Here is an 18,587-nt window from a genome sequence, read left to right as displayed (position 1 = left end):
TCTGTCTCTGTCCCTCCCTCCCCCTCTCCTCCTCTCCCTTCCCCTCCTCCCCTGTACATGGTAAAGTTTAAGTATCTGTCATCCCATAGCTGCCCTCACTTCAAGGGCTGCTATTTGGGAATGATAGCCTTAGTGTGCTTGTGCACTTTGTTTTGTTTCTTTGTTTTCCTGCTTTGAGAATTGCTGCGATTAGTGTGTATTTGCTTTGATTTGAAGATAAGCACAGAGTAGGGGAAGCTCATCTCCAAGGAACTTCCCTGGGCTGATTAATTTCCGCTGCCATTTAGACAGGCTGAGAAGTGAGGGGCACTAATGTGCATGGCACACTGACCCCTTGCTGTCTTCCTTCTACAGATGAAAATGGCAAATAAATGCTGTTCTCCCTGTGACCAGGTAGGTGTATGTTTTCTGCCCAGTAGGATGACAACCCCCCTTTGTGGAATTTAGATAAGAAAGTGCTAGTGAGAATCATACTGAATTTGGTAGACTCTGCCACATGCATGAAGTCAAAGCTTCTTATTTATTTGGGATTACACCGGGGGACTGACTGTTCGGATCACCTGTGTTTACAGAGATAAATGGTGCCTGTGGGTTGTGTTCAGTAGAAAATGTGATCTGAACAGGATTTATCGAGGACTGTGGGAGAGCCCAAAGGGAATTCAAGATAGAGAAAGACCTGTATGACTTGGGATCATTGTGTTATATGATGTTGTTGACTCAATGAAAGTTTATTATAGAGCCAAATTACAGTAACCATGGCCCACAAACACTTGTGGAGGTTCCCTTCCCCCCTCAAAAATACCATTTTCCAATTTGGTAACAGTTTCATTAGGTTTTTATGGTAATAGAGAAGAGAAAGTCATAAGTCAAGCTACTCTTAGAATACAGTGATATGAGCATCAAGTTGTCTGTTTAAAGCAAAATGGGGAAATATAGTAGGTTTCACATGTTGTAGCATTCTTAGCTGTGGAGCTGGTGGTAGCTAATGGTCTGTTAATACATTCTGAAAGGATCTTCCTGATTGTCAAAAGGATGGTAGGTGAGACTTGGAGGGAGCCACAAATCTTCCTAAAGATAAGATAATTTGACTCTGGATCGGCAACACCCTATTCTTTATGGCCAAATCATCCTTGTAGACTCTCATCAACACAGAGGTGGAATTCAGGTTATAACATTCTTATCTATAGTTGTTGGGGCTCCCAGAAACCTCTGACCTGGGAGCTATCTGTGCTAAAGATCCTGTTACCCAGCCCCTTCACAGCAATGTTCTAAGATGGTGTATTACCTAGGGTAAGGCTCCCCTCCTGACAGGCCCCTCTTCAACATCAGCTCTTCATGAGTACTCATGGCCCCTTCCCCCTTTCATAGAATGGCTGTTGGTCACATGTTGGGCTGAGCACAGGGAAAATTTGTTTATAGTCCTTTGGTTGCCAGACTATGTCTTTCATAGGTCTGCAGAAACATGAGTTATAACCCCCAAGAAAACTAATGCCAATGTATTCCTGTTATTGTAACTGGTTCTTATGAATGCTCTAACAGGGTCAGCATCAGAATCTAAAGTTAAGACAATAACACCCAGGAGAACATTGCTCTGTCAATTCAATGTTGACTGAGAAAGACAATAAATTTAGTCCATACTTTAATCAGGCCTTTTAGTCAGCATTTTTACATTGATAAAATAACTCTTCTAAATATAACCTATTACTTTCAATATTTTATAAATTAACCATCAGCTATTTTGTTTTATGTATCTTAAAGAGAGGCTAGCTATTTTATAATTTTATGTATGGATTAATACATCCATAAATGCCTTCAAACAAAAATAGCATTAATTCTATATCTTCTCACATTAAAATATTATATTTCCACTGAAGTTTGCAGCTTGAGAATAAATTTCTTACAATTTTTTTCCACTAAGATACCTCCACTTGGTTTACACATAAACATTTTCTCAATTTATCTGTTGCTGGTGAGATGTTAAACTGAGTTTGTGTTGGTTTTTGTTTTCCACAAAAAATTTACTGCTTTTGACATTGAATTTCATTAGCTCCTCAGAACTCTGAAGCATCCCTAAAATTCTATGCTTGGGCAGTTGTCCCCTTCAAAGTTGGCAAGGAGTGTCCTGGTTCTTGTCCTCAGCTCCTCCAGCCAATCCAGTGGGGGCCACAGGGCTCTGCTGCCTGTTGAGATTTCTGTGACCAAAGGAGAGATCAGCACACATGATAGAGAAGGTGGGAAGATCGGGTCTCCTAGAGGGGTTAATGAGTTCCACTGTGCCACTGGAAAGTGGTAACTCCAGAGCATGGATCTGGATTGCATCAGAGAATAGTGGGGTTTGCAGATGGATACAAACAACTTTCCTCCAATGTGAGAAGGATGTGTTTCATTTACTTTGGAATTCACCTCTTCCTGTCATTGGATATCAAGAGCCTAGAGTGAAATGACAACTCTTGGTACTGCAGAACCTTTGAGGAGCCTGCAGGTCCTACACCAATCAACTTTCACATGAAGAGCCATCACCTTCATCTGGTGAATTCCACTGCACATCACACTTGGCTGACATTGCCATGTTTGATGAAAGCCTGGGATCTAAATCCAGCTGTGTCCTTTTCTGGCAGAAGCATTGAACAAGCTGGCATCTGAGCTCCGATTTCTTCATCTGTACAGCAAAACAAAGTCCTGCAACTTAACTCTGAAGTTTTAGTTTCTGGGATTTTGTTTCCGCATATATTTATTTCTGGACTGAAACTTTACATCCCACTTTGAACTTGCCCAGGGCTCCATGAGTGTTTTTACATTAGACACGGAAGGAGCATCATGATCTGCTGGTGGCCTTCACACCACACTTGCCATCCTGAATGTCTGGGTGTGCTCTAGAAAAGGGGGTACACATTTGCTCCGAATTCTACACACTCCATTTTGTGTCTTAGGATTTGAAATTGAGCCCTTAAGAAAATGAAAAGCAATATTTTCCCGCTTTAAGCAACCATTGATCATTGGTGTATAACAAATAATAATTAAATAAATGTGAAAGAACAAAGGCTTAAGGTTGTCATCTATGATGAAATGCAAGACCAAGAGCAACTTGGAGAGGAAAGGAAATTATTTGTCTTATATTTCCATATCAATATTCATCATCAAAGGAAATCAATAGAGGAGCTCAAACAGGATAGGAGCTCAAACAGGACAGGAATCTGGAGGCAAGAGCAGATGCAGAAGCCATGAAGGGTTCTGTTTACTGGACTGCTCCTTGGGGCTTGCTCAACCTGCTTTATTATAAAACTCAGGACCAGCATCCTAGGGATGGAACCACCCACAATGGGCTCAACTCTTTCAAAACAATCACTAATTAAGAAAATGCCCTATAAGCTTGCCTGTAGCGGGCCTTATGGAGGTGTTTTGTTTTTTGGTTTATTAATTTAGGTTCCCTCCTCTAAGATGACTTTAGCTTGTGTCAGGTTGACATAAAACAATCCAGCACAGCATCTAACAACTGATAAAATTGAAATAAAAAGGAAAAAGTCTGGAAGCTAGTACAATAAGCACAGGGCATAGATTCTTACACCTGGCATTTAGCCTTATAAATTGTTGCTCAAACTGGAGCATTCTTGTCTTAAAGACCAAGTTGGACTGTGGGGATGGCTCAGTTTGTATAGTACTTGCCTTACAGGCATAAATACCTGAGTGTGGTCCCCAGATCTTGAATTAAAAAAATTTTTTTTCAAAAGCCAAGCATGGTGGTATATGCTTATAACTCCAGCATTAAGGAGGCAGAGACAGGAAGCGCCTTGTGGCTAACTGGCCAGCTAGTCTAGTCGTAGTAAATTCTAGGCCAGTGAGAGATCCCTTTAAAAGATAAAAACAAAAAAGGTTGGCAGCCATAAGGAATGACAGCTATTGCTGTCCTTTGATCTACACATACACGCACACACACACACACACACAATGTCTGAGGATGTGTTCACCCTAGTAAAACTGGAAACATCTTTGTTTCCAAATAATATTTCTTCTCTAACTTGGATTTTAGTTGAGGGAGATAATGCCTTGATTAACACTCCAAGGATAATGTTAGTGGCACCAAAAAGTGGCTTTTCATATAGAATAAAAAAAAAAAAAAACAAAAAAACAAAACAGGTGTGTACTCATAATCTATTGTAGGCTTAAACAAGTTTCTATGCTGGCCCAGCAAGAAACATGATTTTCCACAGAAAGGATACCAGAACAGACATGAAATTGCCCTTCTCTGTGGAAGTGGTAAGGCCCTGGGTCCCCAGTTAATTATATCACCTAATACCATCAGGGTGGCATTCAGAAAGTGTGATATACACTTCTTACAACATGCAGCAAGTCATTTAAAAAGTCATAATGTAAAAGATAAGATTAGCTCCCTGTAGATTATTTACGAACTAGCTATGCATACATAAGGAAGATTCACAAGGTAGCCAGTGTTCTGAATAACAGCAAAGCTATAACTTACTTCTATGCTATCTAGGCAGTTTTAAATTACACTTGGGAGTTAATTAAGTTCACGTCCAGCTAATTAGTGATTCACATTCTTACTAACCTGAGCTGTCACATTGGCTACAGTGGCAGCTTCTTGGCCATTCCTCAGTATGGAATTCTTGTTGAATTATGTGAGTACATGGTATTGACCGAGTGTGCAGTCACCAAGACACTGATGAAGTGAAGGGCAGAGCCGAAAAGGAGAGCCAAATGCTGGTTGCAGCACTTTCAGAGGTGGCACTGGGTTCCCACCTAATACCTGTAGCTCTGGTGACCCATGGTGGCCCTCCGATGAACTGGAATCCAAGGACAGTTCATCCCTGTTTGATTTCTGCTGCTGTGAGAAAGAAGAGATCATAGCTTCTCTATTTCAACTGGTAATCCAAGCCGGCAGCTTTGACTTTACCTTCCAGCTGTTTACAGTGCCTGCACGTCCACTGTGCACACACATCTATCCACACTCATTCATGCACCTCTGAATGTCACCATCCTCTCTGCTGTGCCTTCATGTCACAACCCTTTGAATGTCACAGCTCATTGCAATGTATATGGCCATATGAAGAGAAGAAAGACAGAAGACTCTGTTGCTGTCAGGTTTCTATCTGCAATGTTGCCAAATCCAGAAGGCCTTCAAGGACTTAAATTCCAGCAGTTGTCTCACAGTGCAAATACTGTTTTGCTTCTGTCTACAGTCACTGTGCCTGCGGCTTTTCTGAGACACAGTATTAAATTCTCATGGTTATCCTTCAATATTGTACATTCTAGCCTATTTTATAATAAAAGCCCAACTATGTTAAAGGCACCCCACATCACACATGACATTTTTGGTAATATTATAGTCATTTTATCATATCACATTGATATGACTCACCTTCTTGGAACACGTGTAAGACAAAGTTAAGGCTAAAGAGATAGTTCAGTTGGTGAGAGGTTCTTGCTACGTGACCATTAGGTCCAGAGTTTCATTCATGTCGTTGGTAAGAATTAAACTTGACATGGTGATCCACGCTTATAACCCAGAGACAGGAAGAATCCTGGAGCTGTAGGCATGTCAAGTTGACAAGTTCTAAGCCAGTGTGACAGTCTGTCTCAAACAAAGGAAGAGAGTACCTGAGAAATGACAGCTAAGGTAGTCCTCATGATTTTACATTAAAGTATAAACGTGCTCTACACACCCTTGAATATCCATACATATTGTTTCTATACATACATGCAAATTCTAGGAAAAGACAAAGCTACAGATTTGAGGGGCATTCATTTGTATTCAGTATGCATTATAGCAGTGATTATGTTCAGCCACAATAGCTATTTTCCACAAGAGTCTGTCTTGTCTGCATTTTAGCTATCAGCTGACATCTTGACCCCAAAGATAGGTCTATGGTGTGTGAGAGTGAATACTGCCAGAAGTTACTGGGTAAAAGTTGATGCAGGGATGCTCTACTTTGGGTTACAGGAATTGCTAGTGAGCTTTCTGCTCCTGTCCAAAACCTCTGGACACAGTGTCTTCATCCCTGAAGGACACTAGGGAGGCAGAAGCAGACCGATCTCTATGAGGTTGAGGCCAGCATGGTCTACATACCTTATTGGGTCAGCCAGGGCTACATATAGACACTATCTAAAATGTAAAGGTAGAGGTGGGGAGCAGTTGGAAATTCTGTCTTATTTTAAATTTGTCTTTAATAAGGATGTTTTTTAGTGAATTGATTTTCCTTGAAATGGCAAAATGGGGAGCTGGGAAAATTAAAGTGAAGTTATTCTAAAAAGTGTGTGCCATATATAAATGTGGGTAATATGGGGATTGTTCTTTAACAGTCATCCACTGAATTCTCAAATTTTATTACTGCTTCCAGGATATATCTAATTTCTGATATACCACTTCCTGATTTTGTAGTTTACATTTCATGGAATAAGACTGAAACTATCTGAGTTATAAAAATCTTGCGTTTTGTATTCTTTGTACTGTTAGGGAGTTAAACACTAAAGAAAGCCTTAGTCATTTTCTTCATGTTGTATGATGCCTTATATTTACTGCAAACACTGAAAATATAATGAGCTATTTTTGAGTCCGCATTTGAATGAGAAATACTATTTTTGAATGAGAAATACTAACCTCTAGCAGAGTGTAATTCAACACTGCATTTTTGTCCTTTTGGTTGTGATCTTTTGCCTTTAATACCTGAGCCTTCTCTCCAGCCCTGTAACAGCACATTTTTTTAAGAAGTATAAGAAACCCACAATTCAGCTACCATGTAGAGCCTTACTCCACAAGGATCTGAGGATTTACCACAAACTGTCGTATACTTCTATCCTACTTGAGTTGAGTTAGAACTTGAAGGTTCACACATTGTTCTTTGAGTTCCCATCTTTTCTGGGCATGTTGTGTTAAGGTGAAGGATCATAGTGTGTTGAGTGTGTTTAGTATTCTGCTCTTAAGGCATTCTCATTAAGGCTTGGCTTTTAACTTTCCAAGGTTTCCCTCTGCAGGTGGTGCACATGGGATGGGTAAATGAGAGGCTCCAAGGAGCTGACAACTCTCAGAACTTCAGACCCAGGTTCTTGGCCCTGAGGGGTTCATCATTCTACATTTTTGGCGCTCCTCCGGTAAGGATGCCTGGGCATCTGGTGGGTGAAGGGGCCTGTTGCTAGAGTTATTCATATGAGCCAGGCAGCTGATAGATTGGCCCTGGAAGAAAGCAGAGATAGATGGGCACTCAGGGCCTCCTCCAGACCTCAGTGGTTAGAACTGGGCCTGCTTAGGGATTAACCACAAGTGACTTACTTCAAACTCATAAAGGAAATACATTCCTGTCTTTCTGTTCAAACAGCTGTAGCATTTTCTCTGCTTTAAATATCAGCTGGTGTGGAGGTGGGATGTAGACAGTTATTATGGCTGAAGACTCCAAAGTGCAATCAAAGCAAAACACAGGCCTTCTCTTTAGGGTTTTCTAATGAAGTATCTAAATAATGAAATTTCCAAAGACATTCTTTCTCACACAATTTCCAGATTTGATTAAAGCTAACAACCTGCTTTAGTGGGACTTAGCACACAAATGTAAGAGTGGATGCTGCTGTTCTATAGTTCTATTTTCCATTCCTACCCACACTGTTCTCAGATTAGCGAAATGGGTTGTAAGTGCTCTACGCAGATGCTCATCTTTTTTTTTTTTTTTTTTTAACTTTTGGGACTCTTATCCACCAGAACTGCAAACAAGTAATGAAACTTGTCTGAAAAATCAGAATCTACACAGATAGTGATATAAATTTCTACCATTAAAATGAGATTAAAGTAGCACAAATGTTTGGCTCAATTACATCTTTTCCGAAGCTGCACCCATCTCCTGCTTCCCTCAGGGTGTGCATCCTGTATAAAATGAAAAGCTAAGGGTGGGCAGTGGACTCACTAAGGAGAACTGCCGCTTCACGGTCTTTCCCCTCTAATGTGTTTCTCCTTCCCCGGGATTGGATTAATACAACAATGTGTCTAGATACAAGTTTTTCTTTTGGTTTTTTTTTGTTGTTGTTGTTGTTGTTGTTGTTGTTGTTGTTAAAAGAAAATCTTATGTTGTAAATTTACTCACATTACAATCACCTATATGTTTTCATAAGCACTGATTAAATTCTCCAGAAGGTAAACTAATTAATGTTCCTTAAGGTTACTAAATTAATTGATGTGATTTTGTCTAACAGAGTAAGTTGATATTTTTTGCATAGTAGTATCAGACTCAGATATGACACCTGGATAGCAATATCAGCAGCATGCAGGTCGTGCCAACACTGGCAACCACACGAACACGGTGCCATCCCTCCGGATCTTCTATTATGATTGCTAAAAGTGCTCCATGCTTCCCCTAGGTCTAGTCCTAAGGAGTTTCCTTCTTTTCTGTGGTAATTATGTGAAAGAGACAAAATAGTCAAAAGCAAGCAGTGTGATGTGTGAATGAATGGATATTCAACTCAGAGTCAGACCTACGTAGAGGGTTTCCTTTGTACAGCCCCTGTGTCTTTGCATAGTTTTCAAGTCTCTGGTCACATAGCTGTCATTGCTATCCCTTTGAAATGATAATAAAGTCACTGCTTGTTAGGAGGTGAAATGACTTACATAGACACTCTATGAAGGCTGAATGGTCACTGGCTGGCTAATCCCTTCTGTTGGAAGATAGTGAAACTCTACAGCTGTGCTCAGTGAATTGGAAATGTCAGAAAACTCTCTAAATGAGATATAACGGGAAAAGAATCAACCATTTGGATATTTTTAGGTGGGGGAAGCTAGCAAGTCTCAAAAGCATTTTGTGCTTTAAGCCTTCAAATCAGCATGAAGCAATTTTCAAGAGGAACCAGAAAATGTATTATTGCAAAGTGTTCCCAATGTTAGACTCTGTAAGAGAAGGAAAGAGGAGGTATGGAGGAAGCCCATCCAAGCACTTAGCCAAGTCATCTGGTCCCATAGGATGAGATCTCCATACAACAGGGACATCCAGGGCCAGGGTCTTCTTCATAGTATAGAACATCGTGATGACATCTACATGCCCAACTCCACTATGGGAAGTAGACATAACAGCTGTTTCCATTTCTAATTAAGGACAACAAAGGAAAGGGTTATAATTAGATTCCGAGTAATTTGAAAGCCTTGATTACATATTGTACACCATCAGCAAAAAGGGGTAAAGACAAAAGTACAAAACACAACCGCTTAGAAGCCAGGCCATGAAAGCAGGGGGTTCATATTCATTTGTTTTTATACCACGGACTTAAGCTCAACGCCTATCCATTTCTAGAGACAAACAGGTGAGGTTCATTCCCTCGAAGTGTGCTCCAAGATGGACAGCCTTTCATTAAACAGAAATGGAAAAAGCTGCAAGCAGCCTAGACAACGTCTTAACTAGAAAGATAAAAATTTACCTTACATAATAGAATAGTGTTGGACAAAATGAAATGTTTTAAACAATTCATCTTTTGTCCACAATAACCAAAGCATATTTTACGTCGAGATAGGAAAAGATTGTATGGGACAATGAAGAAGAATTATTCAGTGTCTCAGTGGAATTGGCTGCAAGCTAATAACTCGAAGCTACAGGTTTTCTTCATAAGTGTTCCGCTTACCAGCCAGGAACATGAGACAACTTATTTACATTCCTTATCCCAAATTTTCCTCTGTTGTATGTCAGAGATAATAAATCTTGACTGGAACATCTCACCGGGCCAAGGTGAACACAGGATAGCTTTCTTATATAAGTGAATTTTAAGGCTCTGAAGCACATAAAATTTAAAAGATAAAATCCATGCTTTTAATATTAAACAGCTTTTTGTTGTCATAGCAATGCATACAATATGGTAAGTGAATTTATACCTAAATATTTATATGTATTTCCTAGACCTGGGATTTATATCTTGGCATTGCTGGTAATTTTCAATAACAGTTTGCAGTTTGCCCAAATCTTAAACTTTAAGTTGTAATAAGTATATTATTATTTATTTAATCTTGCATGAAGTTTGCAGTTCATGGATCAGAGACAAGCAGTAAATGACTACTTACAGAGCATCCAGTGTCTCTGCATACATCCCGACTGTCATTTGCTTCTGCTGTAGTTACAGTACGACCAGGCCTCATCTCAAGGGCCAGCTATAGGCATTTAGGAAAGTTTGACATGGCAGAAAAGTCAAAATATTCACTACGCTGTAGTTCTCAACATGTCAGAATTTCGAAATGGAATCTAGAAGGACCTAAAGATTCTTACTACGGAAAATTTAGGAAGAGCTAAAACATAATGTCCTTCATTCAAGGACAGTTTGTTTCTGACTTCCTCCAGGGAGAGGGTGGGAGGAGGGGAGGTATGGGGGCCAGCAGCCTTTACCTTGAGGTATCCTGCTGAGGAAGAAGCAGAGTCCAGCATGAAATGAGCCTCACCATCCCTAAGCCCCACTCTTCTTTCTGCTCAACCTCATTGATAGAATATTTATTTCTGACTTGCAAACGAGAATCTAAAAGGTGATGCTTCATCTCTTCATGTTTTCAAACACCATTAAAATGTGTTAAAAAAAAAACTTAAGGTTGTGAAATCATTTTAACAGCATCACATAGCACTGGTGTATAAATGATGTGGTGAAGGCTCTGGTGCCTGCAGCAGGAAATACAAGCGGTAATTTTACAAATGTCAATTAGGCAGTTATAGTCTATCGTTTGTAGAAGTTGATCTGGAAAGGACGGACTTAAGTCTGCAGATGAGGATGGCTCCCATGTGGAACTGCTACTATAAATTCAGTGTTTTTATTCAAAATCCCTCCTTTCTCTCCCTTCAGTTTTCCTCTTTCCTTCATAGAGCTTGGGACCCTCTGTTTCCTCACAAATCTGCCAGACAAGAAGGGTGGCCATGTAGGTCCCCAGCAGTGGGCACTGATGATTAATCCTGAGTCACCTGAGACTCAGTTCACAGTGTCAGGAGAAGCTGAGCTGACCACCTCACTTGTCCCACCAGTGTCATTCGACTTAGACATAAAAACCAAGGTCACTGAACTTCATCTGAAATACAGACAAGGCCAAGGACCTCTGTCTTGGTGAGCTTGGGAGGCGCAGTAGCTGTTCCAAGGCTTCAACCCTGAGCCCTAAGGCAGGGAACTTCAGAGCTCCACAGACCTTCACTTTTGTCACAACACTGTTAACCAGGCAGACCTGGGCTTCCAAACACCGCATTTATATTCTGGTTATGAATATGTAAATATATGTCAAATGGCTGTTCAAGTCAACTGTTTCTTACTTCAGCTATGTAGATATCAAGATAGGTACCTGAGAGATTGCTATGTTCAGAATTCACAGTTGGGTTTTAGAGATAAATTTAACTAATAAAAAAATGAAAAGATACCCATGGAATGTGACAAATATTTTGCTGATAATTTTCTGTAAGGAGAAACTCTAAAATGTCTCCTGTTTGCCTTTCTACTGGATCAGACGTATCCACACCACAGCCATGTGGGTAAAGGCTGCTGTGCAGGCTAGAATCAGGCTGGCTGCAGGCTATCAAATCTGATTCCTCTGCCTCAGCTCCAGGGTGGGGCTTCACTCAGCACATGAGTTCCACACTGAGCAAGTTGTCTGTGTGCTCTCCCAGGGCCTGCTGGGTAGTCAAACAGAGTACACTAGGTGACCAAACACAGACAGGGATGCAGTGTCAGGTGAGTGAAAGATGAGCACTAGGGTAGACAGCTACTAAGTCTTTTTTCCAGATATGAGGGAAAATTCAGGTCTGGGTCTCTGACAAGCCTCCAGGAAGACATGGAGTTCAGGCAGCCTGGGGAAAGGGGACAAAGAGAAGGAGTTGCTTTTTAAACAGTCTGGTTTTAGAGAGTTTAGACTTGCAGAAAAATGCAAGATAGAGGGCAGCCACGTCCCTCCTGACTGTTCCCACTCAGGTCACTTTGCATCTTTGTGACATGTTATTATGAAAGAGGAACCACTGTCCAGGCACTGTCAGTAACCAAAGTCTTTGACACCCATTGTGATTCTTAGCAATCCTCAGGTGGTACATTTGCCCCAAGTCTATAATGATGGAGTGTCTCCTCCCAGAGACCTGAGCACCTTCTATCTCATTGCTGTCTCTGGACAAGGTCTTTTCCCTGAATCATCACAGTGACTGAGAGGATGAGGGGCAAGCCATGAGTTATTCAGAATGCAAGATGGGGGCATCAGTCACTTTCAGCATCTCAGAGCCTAGAGTGGAGATGGGGTCATCCCCTCTGGGTAGACGTGACCTCCTGGCAGGAACATTAGACAGAAGGAACTCAGATACTCAGAAAACGCCTTAACTATAGCACCAGAAGGCGTGCAGTTTGCCAACAGAAAGAAGCACTGCCTCTGCCACCCTTACCTTAGAACATAGAAGGCAGGCTACACCTCTGCCACCCTTACCTTAGAACATAGAAGGCAGGCTACACCTCTGCCACCCTTACCTTAGAACATAGAAGGCAGGCTGTTCTGCTCTATACAGATGGCAAGGTAATAAAGTAGATGCATTTGTTACAACAGGCTACCCGAATGTAATGTCCTCAATGTAATAATCATGGCACTGTTAGAATGATTAGAATATAACCACAATCTAAAATGTCCGGCGCAAAGGTCAGGCTTACAAAAATGATGAATCTACACACTGAAGTTCTGAGTTACAATTCACATTTTGTTTCTGAGGGAGAAAAAAAAATGACATGGGAAAAATGCTTCTTTTACAAACTACATTTTGAAAAGGCAAAATTATGAATATGCATGATGCATATTTAAACATGAGATCTTAAGGGAGCATGTCTCTGAATAGTGTGTCTAATCTTTTTTTTTTTTTAATTCTCTTATAATAATCAGCACTTCTCTAATGGGAAGGTTGAACATGGCACCCACCCATGTGTGATTTATTTTGGTCCAGTAATACTAGTAGGCACAGGGCTCTACCCTGAGGGGCATCTGCATATCCTTTGCCCAAGCACATTGGACTATAGAGCAAGAGGATAGGAGCAGCTTCTGGTTCATTGAGCATTGTCTTTGAGTTAGGGCAGTGCTCTCTTGCAACTCTGAGCACTTTGGCATACGAGAAGGGTACAGAAGTCTTAGACATTTTGAGTTGGAAACATGCAGCAAGGACCACCATCTGCTGATTGCAGAAGCCACTGAAACCTAATTGTTCCAAACCCAAGCTTACATTAGCACTTTGATCCTTCTTGCTTTCAATCAAGGTTTACTTGGCCAGTATTATGTTGTTTAATTCCAGTAGCAGAGAGCTGGCTCTGGAGCAATGATCAGTTAAATGGTCAAGCATCAATGTTGGTTTCATGTCAAACACACTCTTGGCTAGTGGTCCGGCCTCAGTGGATTGGCACCTAAAGACTTTGGTGGCATTATGTGTGATGGGACAATTGCTAGGAAGCCACCAGATGATTAAATCCCTGTGGATTCAGTGTCTCAAAGGCAACATAGAAAAACCCTGTTCAAGTTTACAGCCTGAAAGACTAAGTGTATGATCAACAGAAGATATGACACTGCTGAGAATTCTACACTTTTTTTTAAAACCAGAAACATTTTAACTTTGAAATCATATATGTGAGTGTACAAATCATAACACATCACTCAAAAGTTAATAGTTATGAGATACGATATGCCAAACCAACCAAAAAAACATATTCAAGTAAATTGATTCGGTAAATTTTCCATTCATTTCTGAAGCAGAAACATCTAGGGAGTTTAGTACTGAGGATCAGAGGACGGGTCACCAGTGTGTCTGCTTGACTGTCACACTAATCCATCCACATTCATAATCATATTACATTTGCTGCATTTAAACTAAAATTTAATTGAATTAAATCTGCATTTAAATTGAAATTATCCCCAGGAGTATAAAGTTCTCATATTACCAGTGTGTGTCTTAAAGTATTATTCTTTGTGTTCATGTATTCATGTGGTACACTAGAGGAGGAAACAGAATTCGAACCCACAACAGACTAAAAGGTCTGCTACCACCCAGAGCAAGGGAAGTTGGGCATCTAAGTCAAGACGTGTGGGATCAGTCCATGGTAGAAGTGCTTGAGTTCTTGGCTGAAGCAGCTTTCTCTCTGACACAAATGTCTCTATTTGCTTACCCACAGGTAAGCACACTGGACTGGGGACGAGCAGAACGTGCCTATAACCTCTGTGAGGTGCTGTTTAAAGTTCACAAGGTAGGAATCCTTGGCATTTAGATGCTTCATAGAGATAGGATGCCCTTCAGAGAGGGAGGAACAATGTGTTCACTGGGGGATATTTTGAGATAGTAAGATGAGCCTTTCTTGTTCTCCAGTCCAGTGATGTTGCTATACTATTGCTTATTGACGTGGACAGATGGGTGGTGGCTGACTGATGAAAGGATGGGTGGGTATTGGGATGGAAGGATGGATAGATGAGTGGGTGGATGGTGGCAGCAGCAGCAGCAGTGGTGTGTGTGTGTGTGTGTGTGTGTGTGTGTGTGTGTATAAATACCCAATATCCTTGAATATGCAGAAGCAAAGAGAAGACGCTAGGTGTCCCGTTCTTTCCACCTCATTCAGTTGACACAGGGTCTCTCACTGATCCTGGAGGTAGACTGACAGCAAGCACCAGCACTCCGCTCTGTGTTGGGATTCCTGATACACAGGGTCATCCTGGCATTTCTACAGGTGTGGGGGATTTGAACTCAGGTCCTCATGCTTGTGCAGCAAGCACTCTTACATCCCAGTCCAACATCTTACACCTGTTGAGAATTATTTTAGTAATCAAAGTCAGACCTGAACTGGACAGGCCAAAAAACAAACAAACAAACAAACAAGTAAGGCAATTCTATCCAATTAGAGGAAGGTTTCAAAGATGACAAGGGAAGGTTAACCACAGCAGTCACATGATGCTGTCAGAATTGTCCAAGGTATTTAATTAGTTCTGATATAATGGGTCCATAGCCAGTAAGTCAGTTTCCCCAACTGGGAAGGTGTCATCACTGACAAAGACTCAGTGTAAGGGACACGGGCTTAGCTGGAATGAACCTTGTAAGTCCTGTCTGTTTCTACTGCTGTACTGACATGCTGGGAGTAATGAATGGGAATCCATATATACATAGGAACCAAGGTGAGGCCCTGGGACACATAGGACTTCACTGAACTCCAGGGGTCTCAGTTTTAGAGGGAATTCTTTTAGTTATGTTGTTAGAAGCTTTTTGTATCTTTTGTTCGTTTGGTTGGTTGGTCTTGTTTGGTTGTGTTTTGTATTTTAATGGATCCTTATGCATCCCAGACTGGGCTCAAATTCCTTCTGCAGTTGAGGGTGGCTTTGGACTAACCCTCCTGCCCCTGCCAACCAAGTACTGGTATGATGGCAGGCCCCTGACACAGGGAAAAGCTTGCTAGGTGTGCCAGCACCACATCCTTCATGTCCCCTGTGTCATGAACCACAGTCTCCAGCTCTTCAAGACCTGGACAGTGCACTGAGGAGATTCTCAACCTTCTCTGCATGGTAGTCATCTGGACCAAAAGCAAAGGATCTAATTTTACATGGCGTGAGATGTGACTCAGACATCTGAGTTCACTTTACATAAATGTTCCTTGGAGTGCTGCTGTGTGGCCAGATCTGTGAATTACCGCTCTGTACTTTATAGTCTATTCAGAAACAATCCTTCAAAAAATAAATTACATTTTATTGCACCCATTATTTAGAGTTATTAGCTATCAAGCTAGATGTGTTATGTCTTTGTGATCAGAGTTACTGTCATCTTAGTACTGTTCGCATGACAATATAAGCACAGTTGCTATGATGAGTCCATTAATAAGGATGATCGTGGTCTCCATTTATACCGCTTGGCTTAGTTTCTTCTCTAAGGACCATCTCTTCCTTGTTCCCCCCTCTAGTTAAGGTTATTCATTCAGATGTGAACTCACTCCCTACAATTTATGGCTAAAAAGGAGAAAGAATAAGGGTGCACTTTTGTCTCTCCAGTAGAGAGATATCACTGAATAACAATTCCCCTGACAACTCAGCAGTTATAACATTCTGCAGCCCCGGGCTTGAGCTTCTCCTTAGAAACACGAGGGCCAGCCCCTCTGAAGAGCCAGTGTCGGCAAGAACTTCCCATGTGCTTTTCTCAGTTTGTTGGGTTTATGCTAAACAAGAGTCTCTACGGTTTTGATCTTTATGATAACATTTAAAAAGTAGTTATCAGAGATTTTGTGAGGAAAGGCTAGCCTCCAATGATCAATGCCTGGGCATACCTCATATACAATATTTTTGTGGGTCACTTTTATATCTGTATTGGGGGTGGGACAGACTGTTCCAGAAGTCCCCTTTAGTAGTCCCTGTTGCCTGCTTATACCCCTCATCTGGAAGTAGGGACAACTGGTGACATTCAGGTCCCTCTAGCTGACCTTGACATGCAGAATCTCAATGGAGCCGTGTCTAAACAAGCACATCAGAGACACATTCCGAGGATATGGCTGCCTGTTATTAGGTGTGGCCAGCTGGGTGAGTCTATGATGGATCATCAGGCTGTGTCCAGTACTTTCCTCTGTATTTTATTGCTTTGGCTATTGTTCTGAAAACATTTTTAAAGCACTTGCCCCATTTGGTGGCTGTGAGGAAGAGGCTACCTCTACCAGACCAGTCAAATGCAACCCTTTTCTCAAAGAGTGGGTTGGGTTGGGTTCTGTAGTCTGGACTCAACCCTCCATTCCTACCCTATTTCCAATATATACTGTTTTGGGTTTTGTTTTTGTTTTTCAGTTCTGGCTATCAGATAACTATTGGCTGCAGGCAAACCTGTATCTTGGTCTCCAAGATTTTGACTGTGAAGACCCCAGGTCATACTGCTTCAGCGTCCTGGCCAACCATGGGAAGAGCCATATCTTCAGTGTGGAGTTGGGCAGTGAGCTGGCCGTGTGGGAGAAGGCATTCCAAAGAGCAACTTTCATGGAAGTTCAGAGAACCGGGGTGAGTATGTTGTGGGACTCACACGCTTCTCACTATCAGCTTTGGGGCAATATCTGACACCTAGGGGATGGAGTGTAAATAAGGATTTATTTCAGGAAAGAGAACTGTGAGAGGTGAATGGTTTTCATCTAAGTCACCACGTCAGAGCAGTCATCCGTGCTGAGCAGGGCCTCCATTAATAAGGAAAGCTGTCTGTCACAGGCTCTTGCATCTAGGTTCATATCTGCATTCATATTTACTGTGAGGAAAGGGCTGAATCTCCTTCCACTGCAGGACTCACCGGCTGCTGTGGGAGGAGTTTGCACGCTGCAGAGCAGTAGGCTTGGAGACAGCTATAACCTGCTCCGTATCACCTGCATGTGCAATATTTTAAGACACTTAATGGCTTCTCCTCTCATATTTAATGGCCCAAAGGAGAATGTGATACAGCAATGTGTCTGAATTGCTTCTCTGTTCTTGAAGACAGCAAATAAATCATCCATGAATTTAAATGTGTGTCCACTGAGCAGATAAGGAAGGAGGCATTATGGTTTCTGTTGTCGTAAATATGGGCCTCTTCATAGGATGTTCCCTGCTAGAGAATGACAGAAAATAAATGAGGCAATGCATCAGACAAGGTCTGTCTCCTTGCCAAGGTACTGGGTTCATGACTAGTCTGGTGATAACACTAAGAGAGTGATCACAGAAACAAAAAGCAATTGCTTCATTTCCAGCATGAAAAGATTCTGTTTATTTACCTGTCATTTGGCTGCCAACCTGCACATGGGCTCTGGGCTGTGCCAAGCCATTACTGAGCACTGAGCAGCCCTGATAATTCATTACACGTGACATCTCTTAGATCACTAAATGTCCCAACATCCAGACGTCCATAGAAACTGAGATTTTCCCCTGAGGCCATCATTCATGGTGTGGGGGAATTGGCTCCTGATCCTCAATAGCATCTTAGAGCTAAGGCACCAACCTGCTGTCTCACTTTTTATAGAGTATGACATTGGAGGGAAAGTCCACAGCATTGACATTGTCTCTCCTTCCTCAAGCACCTACTAGATGTGATAACTTGTACCTACCTAGAAATCATCTATACAGATAGCCCTTGCCACCAGAAGGCTACTTTGAGATGTCCCTTGTACGGAGGGGACTTTGGGGCTACTTTGCTCTGACAACAACAGCACAGATTCTGCTTTGGAGACACATGGATGGTACCCATCTGGTACTGCTCTACAGAGCTTCAGTCCAGGGACCTGGGACAGCATTGTCAGGTGAATACAAACTTCCTGAGGACCAGTGACAGACAACCAAGAGATATGCTGAGAATAAGAGGAAGCTCAATCATGGAACTTGGTGCTGGAGGGAAGCTTATGAGCACTGTGAGTTATCCAGTCCGATAGATATTTGTGTCTGTAGTGTTGGTAAAAAGGAGACCTTCCCCTCACAAAGGATAGCAAGTCCTTATGTATGTTCAGAAGTGTCATTCTCTAAAGGAGGATAAAGGTAACTAAGGAACTGGAACCATCACAGCCTCGACATCTATTCTCCAGAGGTTAACAGTGTTCAGACAAGGAAGGAGGGAGGGGAAGGGAGAGAGAGAGAGAGAGAGAGAGAGAGAGAGAGAGAGAGAGAGAGAGAG

The 18,587-nt window shown here is 41.7% G+C and overlaps 1 protein-coding gene across 2 annotated transcripts in view; it reads left to right on the top strand.

Annotated features, from left to right (window-relative positions):
- Positions 1–18,587, top strand: part of Sntg2 (syntrophin gamma 2) — a 193,530-nt gene that overhangs the window by 128,994 nt on the left and 45,949 nt on the right. For both annotated transcript variants that reach the window (XM_021179141.1, XM_021179140.1), the window contains exons 11-14: positions 355–393; positions 6,988–7,104; positions 14,122–14,193; positions 16,754–16,960. In XM_021179141.1, coding sequence (XP_021034800.1) covers positions 355–393; positions 6,988–7,104; positions 14,122–14,193; positions 16,754–16,960 — 435 coding nt within the window. The remainder of the gene's footprint in view (positions 1–354; positions 394–6,987; positions 7,105–14,121; positions 14,194–16,753; positions 16,961–18,587) is intronic.

Source organism: Mus caroli, chromosome 12, assembly GCF_900094665.2.
Source record: "Mus caroli chromosome 12, CAROLI_EIJ_v1.1, whole genome shotgun sequence".
Classification (NCBI taxonomy): domain Eukaryota; kingdom Metazoa; phylum Chordata; class Mammalia; order Rodentia; family Muridae; genus Mus; species Mus caroli.
Note: the sequence above shows the minus strand (reverse complement) of the source record. Positions and strands in the feature narration are given on the sequence as shown.